The 14,274-nt window shown below is 53.1% G+C and overlaps 1 protein-coding gene across 4 annotated transcripts in view; it reads left to right on the top strand.

Moving 5' to 3' along the window:
• CRTAC1 (cartilage acidic protein 1) overlaps positions 1-14,274 on the top strand; it is a 156,115-nt gene that overhangs the window by 88,770 nt on the left and 53,071 nt on the right. For all 4 annotated transcript variants that reach the window (XM_081268152.1, XM_081268151.1, XM_081268150.1 and 1 more), the window contains exons 4-5: positions 6,222-6,358; positions 11,393-11,549. In XM_081268152.1, the coding sequence (XP_081124278.1) occupies positions 6,222-6,358; positions 11,393-11,549 (294 nt within the window). The remainder of the gene's footprint in view (positions 1-6,221; positions 6,359-11,392; positions 11,550-14,274) is intronic.

The following is a 14,274-nucleotide window of genomic DNA, read 5'->3' as shown; positions in this document are numbered from 1 at the left end:
TTCCAAGTGTAGTTTTAATTTTCATTTTTCTTAAATGAGTGAGGCTGAGAATATTTGTATATATTTGAAACTCCTGTCTGCTCATAGCCTCTGCCCATTTTTTTTTCTATTGATTATTGGCTTTTTATTATTGATTTGGAACACCTCTTTATAAATTAGGGAAATTAGCCCTTCGTCTGGAATATAAGTTGCAGATAATTCTCCCTGTTTGTCATTTTTCTTTTGTCTTTGCTCATGGGTGGGTTTTGTAATGTAGAAAACTTTCATTTTTATGGATCTGAATTTATGACTCTTTTCTTTTATGGTTGCTGGGCTGTGTGTCATACCCAGAGAGGCTTCTGCAAGGGCTTTCGTAGCCTCTTGGAGAGGAGAGGGGAAGAGGGAAGAGGGGAGAGGGGAGGGGAAGAGGGGAGAGGGGAGGAGAGGAGAGGAGAAGGAGGTGTTAGTCTCCGCCCTACAGAGAGGAAAGGGGATTCAGATGGGCCGCACTTCTGGCCTCTTCTGCCTACACAACAGATGAGCGGTCTGCTCTTGAGAGAAGCATCCCTGTCCAGCAGCCCCTTCAGCCAGGCCCGGTTCCAACTGTACCCGAAAGCTCTGCGCCTCTCTATTCAGTGTGAAGCTTGGGCCAGTGGCTCTGGAGTCAGCTGGAAACTCTTAGAAGTGCAGGCTCTAGGGCCCCACCCTGAGAGTCCAAGTCTCCACCCTCTTTTCCTAGGATTCTCTAGGCCCTAGGATGATTCTCCTGATCTCCCCACCAGGTTTCACTTGGATGCAAAGTCCTGGTTTTCAGCTGTCCCAGCAGGGCCCCATTTGGGGAGATGAGCTCAGGGTCGGCTCAGGCTCCTTCCCCTTCCCTCTCATCGTGCCTCCTCACACCCTGCGGAAGCACACAGTGAAGAGCAGGGGCCCCAGAGACCAGGGCCTTGGCCCTACAAAGAATGAGATTCCTTCTGGGGGCTGGGGACTGCCCCCACCCTGATAAGCTGCCCTGCTCTGTAACACTGGGGCAGGGGGCTTTGCAGCACTGGACCAGGGTTCCAAGTTCAGCGTGGCTACTTACAGGAAGCTGAGCAACCTCAGGGCAAGTGAGTTGGCCCTGAGCCCACTTCATGTGACATGAAGGCCAGCCTTCCTGGCAGACTGCAGAGGGCCCTAGAGGGGCTGATGGCGGGGGGGGGGGGGGGGCTGACCGATTGCCTCTTCACCCAGGGGCAGAGGAAGGAAGGTGGGCTCAGGAATTATAAATGGGACCAGGGACACCTGAGTTTATTCTTTTAAAAAATGTCCTTTGCCTGAACTAGTTCTTTGTCCCACTGGGACTGTCACCGCTGGGCTGGCTTTCCTTGGAGTGAGTCTTTGTAAAGCATTTTAAACTTGATGCCACATTTGCCTCCTGAGGTGTGGCTCACGAGGACCTGCCTGGTCCAGCCCTGCTATCCCTTTTAGGAGGAGGAGGAGGAGGAGGAGGAGGAGGAGGAGGAGATGATGGACGTTATTATTTACTGACCTTATCACGAGCATTGCTCTAAGCACTTTACGTGCATTATCTAATTTAATGCTCATCACAACCTGGTGGCCATTCTCATTATCCCATTTGACAGACACGAAAAAGACAGTGCAGACTTGCCCCTTGAGTCTCGGTGGGAGTGGTCCATGCCATGGAGTGAGGTTGGAGGCTGAGACCTCTGCCCTGCCACACACGCCTTCTCACTCTTCTTTGCCCCCAGTTTCAAGTCACAGTCAAGTCACCTCCCTCACGGCCCTGAGGGGGCATAACGCCAGTGACCCTTAGGAAGAGCCCTGATGGCCCTGACTCCCACTGCCAGAGGCTCCAGGCTGCCCTCTGGGGGCAAGGCTGGTGTGCAGGGGTGAAGGGGCAGTGAATGGAGGGCCATCTGCCTGATGGACAGCACTGTCCTGGACGCTCTGGTCTTCCTCAGGAAGCTCCTTCCCCATTTTGATGCGTGGGACAACTCCTCCTTCTCTGCCCCTCCTGCCTGTGCCCCAAATGAGGCTACCACGAGGGCCCAGTGCCCGGCCTGGTCCTCTCCTCTTCCCACTCCAGCCTCGCTGCTCTGCAAGCTTCGTCCCTCAAGCCCAGTGACCTCTTGCATGTGCCTTATTGGCTACCTGTGACCACCTCAAATGCCAACTGTCTGAAGCCAAGCCCCTCCCACCCACCCCCACAGGCCTCAGCTGGCCCGGCATCCCTGCTGGGATCCCCACCGTGGATGCCCCAGGGTCATACCTGGCCAGCCCCTGCCCTTTCTGCCGTGGCCTCCTGTACCCAGAGCTTCCTCCCCACTCCCAGGGCTGCCCCACGAATCAGGCTGGAGCGCCTACCCCAGTGGCCACCCCTACCTTTTCTCCCAGGCCAGCCCATCCAACCCTCCTCCACCGCCAGTTTAATCTTTCTGCAAACGCTGTCTCCCCATGACACCCCAGACCAGAAGCCACCTTGCCCCTTTGTCCTCAGCCAAGGAATTACTGGGTCCCCCTGCCCTGCATGTTTCTCCTCCTCCCGCTGCACACACCCTCTTCTCTGGGCAAACCCAGGATCCCCCCATGCCTGTCTCTTGCCACCCTGCCTGGCTGAAGCTGTGAGCATGGTGCTCAGCATTGGCTCTGCACCCAGAGAGATCTGGCTTCGACTCTGTCTCCACCGCTCGCCAGCTCTGGGACCCTGGGCAATGGACTTAACCTCTCGAACCCTCAATTTCTCCATCTGTAAAACGGGATTAGAGGGTTTGGATGAGATGAGGATTGTGAAAAAGGAAAGTGCCTTGTGCAGAGCCTGATCATACCAAGTGCCACACACCCAGGAGTATGACCCTCCAAGTCAGTTTGGCTGCCTCCTCCCTCAGAAAGCCCTCCCTGGTTACAGGGACCTCGTCCATCCTGATTTCTTGGCATGTTCCAGGTATATCATGCAGTCCTGCCCTGCTGGTCTCTGTGGGATATTAGGCAAGTTGCCTTCTCTTGTGTCTCAGATACTTTGTCTGTACAGTGGGCATGAAAACAGTACCTACCTCACGGGGTGAGTGAGTGACTCTGTGTGATGTGCCCGCACATAGAAAGTGTTAACTAGTATCAGCTTTACCACTGACCCATGGCATTTCCTCTGCCCACCCTCTGTGTCCAACAGACTAAGTACCCTGGGTCAGGGACAGACACAGTCCCTCCCTGCGGCCTCACACAGCACCTGGCAGTGCATGGTGAGAACCTGAGCCCCACCCACTGGGCCTTCCCACCCTGGTCACCTGTCAGCAACTGGAAGTGCTCCTGGACTCAGACCTTCCAAGCTCCTTGAATGTCAAAGCGTGGAATGGGAATTCCAAGACTTGCCTCTCCTGGGGCCTGTGGGCTATCCAGAAAGCCCACCCTGCCCCTGAATACCCTCCTGTCTCTCCCAGGGATCCAAGAGAGTCCCCCTCTGCTGTTCCTAACAGCCTCTCCACTCCCCGAGCAGCTTGTCCCTGCCTTGGTGAGGAGCCCCAGGGCAGAGTACCACCACTACAAGGAGCCAGGAGGTGGGCGTACACGCTGACACGGGCCAGGGGCTAGTGCTGGGTGTTTATTGCCTGTGCCATCGACCCGCACAGCTCGCTGTTGATCTGTCTTCCTGACACACCTAATTACCCAGGTTGCAGCTGCCAGCGCGTTTGCTCTTCCTAAATCACAGGCTCCCATCCCTCCTGTCGCCCAGGCCTCCGGGCCTCTGCCTGCAGAAGGGCTGCCATTGATTTTGCCGTTCCCATTTATGATCTACAAGACTCTGCATCGCTGTTGCACATTTTACCTTAATTAGTTTATTCTTCTGGGCGTCCCTGGTGAGCTCAGAGCCAGGAGGCTGGCAAGGGAGAGACGCTAAGAGCACATGGCACCCCAAATTCCTCTGGCCAATAAAGCCCAGAGCCTGCTCAGCATCCTAGGACAGCAACATACTAAGATCGGTGCTGATTCTGTGGGGCACTATATAGGTGGGCTTCCAAAGGGTTTCCATGGCCAATATGTGTGGAAAAGACAAGACTCAATAAAATTAAGAGGGTGATTTATTGCAGGATTTTTCAAAGTTTTAGTAGATGGACGTCTGTTGAAAATATTTAGGAGTTTGGCAAGTGTGTAGTCTTTTCCAAACTCAAATGAACATGGAATCCTTTCTCCAAGCAGCTGGCATGGACCAGGGTTCCACAAAGTACACTTTGGGAACTAGAGATGATGAGCCAGACAGAGGGGAACAGAGTACCCCCCCACACACCCAGGCCTATTTTTTCTTCTTGTCTAGCTAAGGCAGAAGCTTAATGGCTTCAGAAATTTCTCACACTGAATCCAGAGGTGCCCATCCAAGCTCTGCCAGCTCCAGTTGCCAGCAGCTGCTTCTTGGCCCAAGCTTTGGTGGAGAGTAACCAAGGCACTTCAGGAAGGGATCAAGCTAGCTGAGGGGGTCCCTGGTTTGACAGAGACGGACAAGCGTTGCTTGCTGTTGGTGAAGGCTGGAGACCCAAAAACCTACAAGGGCCATCCTCAGAGGCTCCCAGGCATCTGGAAGTGAGGACAAGCTTACCACTGCTTTCAGAACAGCTTGGATGACAGCAGCCCAGGTCCAAGCCCCTTTTCCACCATCCTGAAGTCCAGAACACTCCGAAAGCCTCAAGCGCTGTTATTAAGTTTGTGGGAAACTCAATGTAGATAGCAAAACATAGCCCAAGCCGATGTGAACTATTTATAAGCTTTATTTATCCCACTTAATGTGAATATTCATGTTTCACTGCAGAAATATTAATGTGTTTAATTATGGGGTGCCACCCCCAGTCCCTGCTGGGGTGTTATATAACCCATGGTCTGCGCACCGCGTTACCTGTCTGAGATAAAAATCTAAATTTCTAGACACATTTCGGCCCCAGGGGTTTCTGTGAGGGGCCCTGGGCCTGCGGTGGTGTCAAGCTGCCACTGCCCTGCCTACAGGACCTGTGGCCAGGGCTTCGTGTGTGTTTTCTCTTGTGACGCCCACAGCGACAGTGTGCATGAGGCACAGCTCTTATCACAATTCTCAGATGAGGAAACCAGGGCCAGAGGATGAGGAACTCACTAGTGTTTCAGTTTCCCTGCCGGCCTCCCTCCCCGGCCACAGCGCTGGGCCGACCCGCCCCTGTGGATCCCCAGAAACCTCCCCTACAATCACACTGCAGACCCCGCTTGCTCCCCATGGGGAGGCCTTCCCTCCTCTGTGGACCAGGGCTCAGCTGCCCCTCCAGGCAGGCAGGGACGAGGTGGCCCTGTTCCAGGGGCCAGCTCCTCAGTGCCCAGCCAGCATCCCTGAGGCCAGTTCCAGATCCCACCCACGACGCTCCAGGTCTGAGCAGCCCCTGGGCTCAGGAAGCCCCAAACAACACCCTTCAGACCCTCTCAGTAAACTGGAATGGGGTTACCACTGCCTTTCTCTTCCACAGATAAGAAAACTGCAACCTAGAGGTCCTTTGTCATCCCTGGGCTGAGCCACTCGAGGGACTGGGATCCGCTTCTCTCTCCTCAATGCCACACTCACACTCCGTCCCTCACTTTCCCACACCCACACATGCACACGTTTGCACACCCATTCTTTCCTGCCACTCACTTGTTCTCTTACACACACTTGCACACTCGGACCCTGAGCACTCATTCACACTCACAAAGTCACTGACTCTCACCAAACCCCTGCAGTGTGCAGCTCGAGTCTCTATAGGACTTCGGAGAGTAGCTCATCTATAAAATGGGGAAATCATTTCTATCTAATAGCGGCTACCATTTTGGAGGGCACCGTGCCAAACCTTTCATGTGCAGCATCTCATTTATTCCTTGCAGTAAACTTGACTATAGTTATTATTGTCGTCCTCATTTACAAACAAAAACTGGTCCCAAGCAACTTAACCAAAAATCTGGAACCTAGAAGTAGAACCGAGGCAGAAATGAGATTGCGCCTCACTCTCATTTGCTCTAAACCCCAAGTTCATAAACGTTGTCCTGTGTCCCTCAGCTTAAGCCCACTACCTCTTCCCGGGCCAACCTAATGAAAACACCTAAGCACCTCAAATAGCACAGTCTTAGCTACTTGAGGTCTGCATGCCACTAAGGACCACCATGGTCCCAGCCACCTTGTGGCAGGTCCCAGGAGAACACCCAGAGGCCAGAATCTGTACCCTGGTCCATCCAATCTGATCCTCCCTTCCTCCTCTCTCCAGGGGTGGCCACATACACAGACAAACTGTTCAAGTTCCGTAATAACCGGTGGGAAGACATCCTGAGTGACGAGGTCAATGTGGCCCGGGGTGTGGCCAGCCTGTTTGCCGGACGCTCTGTGGCCTGTGTGGACCGGAAGGTGAGTGCAGGGGCACATGGGGGCTTGGGAAGAAGCAGAAGCACACAATGATGTGACAGCCAGGAGAGGAGCCACTGGGTAGATGTCCTCTGACAGAATGGTGACAGAGCTGCCTTGCCCAGGCTGCACCGCCCGGGTAGCCCCCACAGGGTCTTACACGAGGCAGGTACTAAGTACTCACAGCCGAGACTTGCAGGGTGAGTCCTGACGTACCTTTCTCATCCTTTCTCCCATGGAGCCCTTCCAGCCACCTGTGTGGAAGCAGCTAGGTGTGTCATCGTTGTGTCCATTAGACTCTTGAGGCCCAACTTGCAGCAGTGACTTAACCTGGGGACTCAAAAGACATTAGTGGCACTGCTAGGACATGAAGCAAAAATCTTCCAGCTCTAACCCTCGTGCTCGTTCATCCTTTGATTCATTCGGCCAATATGTGCAAGTGCCTCCCGTGTGCCGGGCCTTGAGCCCTGGCCCCCTGGAAACATGTATGGAACTAATGAAGGCACCACAGAGGGGCTCAGAGGCAGGCAGCTACGGGGCTGCCAGAATGTGCAGGCACTTGAGCTAATCAATAGCTCCATCAGCACCCTCTGCCCTGCTAGTGCCCCCTTCCCTAAAACGCATGGAGAACTCTGGCGGAGCTGGGAGGGCAGGAGCAGCTGCAGCCGTCTGCAGACCTAGCCAGAGCTGGAGGCTTGCTGTGGAGGTGATTTATCCCTCCTGTCACCTGCTCCCCTGCCACCCACCTCCTTGGCTTTATAAACAGCCACCACTGAATAGGGTCCCAGCTGCTGCCCTGTTTCCACAGGAGCCTCTCTGGCCCCCGTTCTAGGGCAGGGCCGAGGGGCTGGGCTCATTTTGGATGGAGATGGCACCAAGGGGATTGGGGATTCAGTGTGAATCTTCACAGCAGGGGCCTCCAGGCCTTGGGAGAAGGCAGGTGCCAGGTATAAATATTTATTTCTTAACAAGCTGGTGCTGGGAGGAGAAGCCAAGATGGGCTGTGAAGCTGCATTTAGCCCTGACCTGAATCCGTGCCACCTGGACTCCTGCCTGGTGGGAGGGGACGGCAAGGCGACTCTGTGAACAGCCCCAGAGAATGGGAAGGGTAAAGGGGTGCCAGGCCTGGCCACAGCTGGGGCCTCCTGCCCCGCTCCTCCTGGCTTCCTGTCTGCCTGGGTCAGGACAAAGGCTTCCCGCTCTAGCTAAAGCGAGAAACTTCTCTGAGAACTGGAGGGAGGGGCGTGAAGGTTAATCGGAGATGCACTCTTTGTCCTAACAAGGTCATCTGCACACCCACACAATTAACCACAGGACAAAGGCTCCATGCGAAATGGAAAAAAAAAAAAACCCTGGCACCGCAGAAGGTGCCCGCTCTCAGTCCTAGCCGCCAGCCTCCCAAGCCAGAGAGCCCTGCAGGCAGTAGGCACTGGGGAGGAGGTGCTTCTGGACTCCAGTCACCACCCTGGCCATCCTGGGGCCTGAAAACTATGAGGGAGGAGTGGGGAGAGGCCAAGGCCAGTGTGGAAGCTGAGAGAGAGGAATGGGGTGTGGTGGAGGAAAACAGGAGTATGGGGACCACGATAAGAGCAGCTCATGCTTATTGGACTAGACTAACAGCTTGCCCCGCCCTGTGCTGAGTGATTGACAGCCCTCGGGGCAGGAGTCCTTATAGGAAGCCTATGATGTAGAGGCTGTCTGTATACCATTGCACACATACAGAAACTAAGGCTTCGAGCAGTGCAGCAGCTTGACATTGGTCCCATGGAAAGTGGCAGGCAAAGCCAGGAATTGAGCCCTGCCTGCCCCAGAATGCCACAGACAACCTTTATACCCTCGGCTACCCTGTCTCTGGGTGAAGTGATTAGACACACATCTCTAACCATAGCTGGTATTACAGCATTCACCCCAATAATCCCCCTTTAGCTCCACAATCCCTATCAGGGGTCTCGGTGGCTACCTGGCCAGGTGGTCATCCCCAGACCAATAGCATGAGCGTTGTTAGAAGTGATAATTCTCAGATCCCACCCGACTCTACCTTCCAGACTGGACAGAATCAGAAATGCAGATGGGCCCAGCAATCCTGGGTTCCTCTAGCCCTGCAGGGGATTCTGATGCAGGCTGAAAGTTGAGAGCCACCAAACACCACATGCTGTTCCCTTCCTCTCCCCACATACTTCTCCTTCATTCTCTGCCCCAACCCTGGAGCACCTGAGCTCCTGTCCTTTATCCACAGCTGCCTCCTCACTCACCACCTTTCCAGACTGTGCTCAAAGCCGATCTCTTACAAGAAGCGTTCCCTGGTCGATAATGATTATGCCTCATGTTTATATAGCATTTTTATCTTTTCAAAGACCTTGCACATACGTTGTCTCATTTCATCTTCTCAACAACCCTGCCAGGAAGCAGGGGGAATCTGATCCTCATTTAGCATGTGCAGAGATGCAACCTGCAGATGGGGAGGGATGTGCCCAGGGAAGTGGAGCCAGTTAGTGGGTAGAGGCTGGACCCAGACTGATGGCCCCAGACCAGTGGTTCTCCACATGGGGTTTCTAGACCAGCAGCATCCACTTCACCTGGGAACTTGTTAGATATGCACATTCTCAGGGTCTACTCCAGACCTCTTAATCAGAACCTGTAGTGATCAAGCCCGGCATGTGTTATAACAAGCCCCCAAGTGGTTCTGATATAAGCTAAAGCACAGAAAACTCTCCAGAAACACCCTCCTTCCCCTTGGAATCATCCCACCGTCTTGGAATTATTGTGGTTAAGTTCACATGTGAATTTCTGCAATCTTCTACAACTATAACACATCTATGTTTATCTGCTTTATCACTCCAATAAATTGAAGTAAGAAATTAGGTATAACTGAAATTTATAAATCTCCTAATTTCTACCAAAGTGCATTTCAGTTCATTTGGGCTTAATTGCCCATTTGTTGATGAGCTTGCTAACAGCTGGTGGGGTTAGGAATGGTTCAGAGTAGTTACACTTTCCCATTTGGCCTCCTGCATCCACTCTTCATCCAACCAGCCCACACATGAAGCTCCTGCCATGGGTGAGACCCCTTCAAAGTTCTTTCTTAATCAAAAAGGCATGTTTTAGCCAGACACCATGGCATACTCCTGCAATCCCAGTGACTCACGAGGCTGAGGCAGGAGGAGTCCACGTTCAAGGCCAGCCTTGGCAACTTAGCAAGACCTTGCCTCAAGATAAAAAATTAAAGTGCTGGAGATGTAGCTCAGTGGCAAAGTGCCCCTGGGTTCAATCACCAGTATAAAAAATAAATAAATAAAAAGGCATGTTTTGAAGCAGTGCATCTCAAACTTCGGTTTCACCTAGGACCCGTGGGATTTTGTTAAAAGGCAAATTCTGATTGAGCAGGCCTGGGAAGTGCTGAGATTCTGTATTTCTAACATGCCCACACATATCACCAATGCTGTGGTCCAAGGACCACTTTGAGTATCAGGATAGGTAAAGCATACCCAAGGAGCAGGCTAGAGACATAGGTAACCCACACTGAGGGGGAGCAGCTTCACCCCCTTAGCAGAGCCGTCCCTTGACACTTGCCACCCTGATTCATAGTCCAGCAGCTTTGAACCAACTGCCTGGGCTTTCCCTGCATACACCATTCTTTCTTATCTCTGCCTGGAAGGTTCTTTCCCCTCCACTTCACCTGACCAAGACTCCTCTTGGAAAACCTTTTCCAAGCCAGGCACAGTGGTGCACACCTATAATCCTGGTGGCTCGGGAGGCTGAGACAGGAGAATCTCGAGTTCAAAGCCAGCCTCAGCAAGAGCAACCCTGTCTCTAAATAAAATACAAAATGGGGCTGGGGATGTGGCTCAGTGGCCAAGTGCCCCTGAGTTCAATCCTTCTGTGCCCCCAAAAAGTCCTGACAGAATCTGCCATGCACTTGTGTGCTTATTGATGCCTTTGTTTCCCCCAGAGACCCCAAACTCCTTTTCTATCCTCACCCACCTATTACACAGACCAAAGTGGCTCTTGATCAGCTTCCCCAAAGAAAATGGTTTTCATAAGAATGTGTAAAACAGTGACCAGACAGTGGGACAAGGGTTCTGGTTGCCTCAAGCACAACTTTTTCTCTTGCGTCCTTTTGTATGTCTTGCCTTTCAAACTAGACTCGATGCCACCTAAGGACAGGGGCTTTTCTTCTGTACATTTTTGTAGAGCACCTTGCGCATAATTGGAGCTCAAGAAATATTTGCTAGAGGGGAAGTAATAGAAAAGTATAAATAGAAAACTGATTCAGAAGTTGTGTGGATCTCTTGGGAAGAAGGGAGCATCCATTGAAAAAAATAACACCATTATAATAACAGGCAGAGAAGAATCTTTTATCAGCAATGCTTTGGACTACAGGAGAGAATGGCGACAGCAAGAGGCTCTGGCGCCCAGGGCTTCTCTTGGATGCGAAGGGAGAAAAAATTGAGACAGTATTATAAAGGCAGAAGCAATCAAATATTTCTTTCTGGTAATACGGGGAGAAGAAGGGGATGGAAGAGAGAAGGAAGATCCCTGCAAATCTGTAGCCTCTCCGGCTACCAAAATAGAAGAATGGAGAATCACAGGGTGGGAAGGAGGAGAGGGAGAAGGCTCCGGAATTTGCTTGTCATCTTGGCTGGAGTGGGCTTGAATGGGAGAGAGAGAGACTGAGAATAATGGGAATTGGTAGATCAATCAATCAGCAAATATTTATTGAGCAGCTACCCTGGCTGGCAGCTGGAGAGAGCTCAGCTGGAGGGAGGCACATTAGAAAATTGTCTATAAAAAGGTGGTTGTGGGGGAGAGGGAGGGATGTGTTCTTCTGGAACAGGATGGAAGGAGAAGCAGGGCTGCTTTGTTGTCCGCCTGGGGGCGGGTGTCACTCATCACAGCCTTTGTGAAAAGCCCCCTGGGGAGGTGGTGCACACAGCCTGCCCAACCCAGAACCCAACCCAGCTATGGGCCTGGGGAGGGGGTGATTTCTGGGGACAGCTGGGATGGGCTCCTCACCCACCTCCTTCTCCTCTTCCTCAGGGCTCCGGACGCTACTCTATCTACATCGCCAATTATGCCTATGGTAACGTGGGTCCTGATGCCCTCATTGAAATGGACCCCGAGGCCAGTGACCTGTCCCGGGGCATTCTGGCACTCAGAGATGTGGCTGCTGAGGCCGGGGTCAGCAAATACACAGGTATGCAAAGGGACACACAGAGGCTGTGAGCAGAGGGTCAGGGGCTGGGGTCCAAGTCCCTGAAAAGTTGAGTCTAATTCATCAGAGACCACAGGACAGGGTGAGCTTACATCCCTGCGGAGGGGAGGATGAAGGCTTTGTTCCACCCCACCTTGCACAAGGCGCTCCTCCAACACCGTCTCTTTAAGTGTGGATGTGACATTTGGCAGGCCTGAGCTTTGGGGGCCAGCAGGGGACACCAGGCATCAGAGGTTGCCAGAAAGTGGGGTGAGACCACCACCCCATGATCCTCTCCCTGGAACCTTGTGCCCCTTTCCCAGCAGTGACCCCAATGACATGCGACCAGTTTCTCTAGGAGAAAACGGACCCATCACCAAAGCCAAGATTTAAAGCATTCTTTATTGCCAAATAGCAGATGAAATTATTTACTTGTAAGCGGCCAGGAATTGAGTGCTAAATCCCTAAGCTTCGGCTGGGTCCTGTCTTGGATAACTGAGCTCAAAGAACTGTGTTCCTGTTCCAGAACTCTCCAGCATTTTTTCTGACGGCATGCTCCCTCTCCCCCCATCTTTCTGGATGGGGGACTATTGTCAGAGTCTTTGACAGGGAGATCTTTCTAGGGAAGGCTGTTTTTCTAATTCTAGCCCGGCTGCTGACTAAACTCTGATAATCTGCCAATAGACTGCTGATGGCAGAGCAATCCAGTTCCTGTTTGGGGTGCCAAAAATCAAGAAGCCAAGGCTGTACACAACACTTCTCACAGGCGCTTGGGCCTCACTCACACCTGCCCTGAACTTGGGGTGTAGAAATTCTCAGTGGTTGACCTTCCCCATTTACCCATCCCACCTTGTATCAAAGAGCCTTCCGAAGCCACAGTCAGCCCGAATCCCAATCCTGAGGCCGGAAGGATACTTGAGGATTCATTTGGGCCATCCCCCTGCCTCCAGACACATGACTGGTGGCATCTTCTCAAAGTCCTACCCAGAAAAGGTTGTCTCTGCCTCCCCAGAATTGATATGCCCTTCTCTAGCCAACTTTCCACCTCAGTGAAAGGCGGAGATTAATGTTGACCTGTCTGGCAAACTTTGTGGGGACAAATGACTAGACAATAAAATAGTTTACACAGCTCAAGCCCCATCAAAGTGCCTAAGAGCTCCGCGTGTGAATGTGCCGCAGAAAGGCTGAGTGTCAGTAATAAACCACGTTTCCCTGGGAAAAGGAATAAACATGCAGGCGCTTCAGCCTAGATTGGTACCGTCAATTTTGCTGAGTACTTCCCAGTTCTGTGTGCTGGACTGGCTTGGCAATTAAGTGCCTTGATCTTGCAGGAGATGGGGGTAGGTTGGGGTGGGGGTGGAGCACTTGAAAATGATGAGATGGAAGGGAGGTAAGGACTGGGAGAGAGGGTTGTACACAGAATGGAAGAATTCAGGAGGTTTGAGCATGAAGGGGGCATTGTTGATGCTGGCTGGGCTGGCATGGAACCTGGGGGGGGAGGGGGCCGAGCAGAGACAGCTGAGGAGCAGGAATGGGATGGGAGCATCAGCCAACTGTGCCTGGCTATGCGGGAAGAATGGGGCAGCCCAAGGAGGGGACCGCAGCTTCTGTGGAGGTATGGAGGAGGCTAGGGCAGCTGGCGTGCCCAGAGGACACATCAGAGCAGCTCTGCAGACTTCCAGAAGCCATTTGGCTGACAAGAACCTATTTGGCCCACCAAGTTACTATTCTGTCTGCCCGCCTTCCCCAGCCCACCCTTTTCCTGCCCGCCAAGCCCCCCAACACTACTCTGAAGCCCCCCTTTGTCACTCAGCTAATGACACATGGACATCTGGCTGGAAAACTAGCCCCCAGTGCCCCCTTGAGCCCCAGGAATGGACCCCAAATGTAAGGGCCACCATGCTGCGCCAGCCTGATGGCTGAGGCTCTGGGCAGGTAGCCAGTGCTCAGTACCGGGCCGGTGCCAAGGGGTCTGGGAAGCCAGGAGGGAAGCAAGCAGGGATGAGCAGGCCTGAGCAGGCTGGGAGAGAAGTAAGCTGTGGCCAGATGTGCACTCAGGGAGCTCGGCCTCTGCAGGCAAGCCACACAGCATAGAAAGTCTGTCATCTGGGAGAACCTTGCATTTTCCCAGGGAAGAAACAGGTCCTTAGAGAAGGGACTCGCCCAAGGTCACATAGGAGATTTGTAGAAAACGAACACTTAGAACCCCATTTCTTGATGCCTAACCTGTCACTGCCAGCTGACCTTTCTGATGACCTCCAGCTTCAGAATTCTGCTCCAGACTTGTGAAGGGGAAAGCCCCACACCCTCTGGGAATGCAGACCAAAGCGTTGGCGCTCAGACCCCAGGTTGTTGGGGCCGAAGCAGCTGCCTGGCTGGGGGTGCTCAGGGCAGCAGGGGGAGGCCTGGTCACTGCAGTGGCGGAGCCATGGCGCTGCGGGTGCACCAGCTGTCCTACTCTGCGGGAGGGGGAGGGGAGGCCTCCTCTCCAGACTCTATTGATTCTGGCTGCCACTGCTGCTCTGCTGGGTCACAGTGCCATCTAGTGGCCATCATGACCACTCTCAGGGGACTCAAGGGCCCCTGGAGGGTAGCAGAGCAAGAGTCACTGCTCCCTGAGAATTGCAAGCCCCAACTTCTCCAACGGCGTGGCTTCCTGGAGCCAGGACAGGGTCCCGCATGAGAATTCTGAGAACTGGGTCCGCCAAGGCAGAGGGCCTGGCATGGA

The sequence above is a fragment of the Spermophilus citellus genome (genome assembly GCF_964194105.1).
Source record: "Spermophilus citellus genome assembly, chromosome: 15".
In the NCBI taxonomy this organism is placed as follows: Eukaryota; Metazoa; Chordata; class Mammalia; order Rodentia; family Sciuridae; genus Spermophilus; species Spermophilus citellus.
Note: the sequence above shows the minus strand (reverse complement) of the source record. Positions and strands in the feature narration are given on the sequence as shown.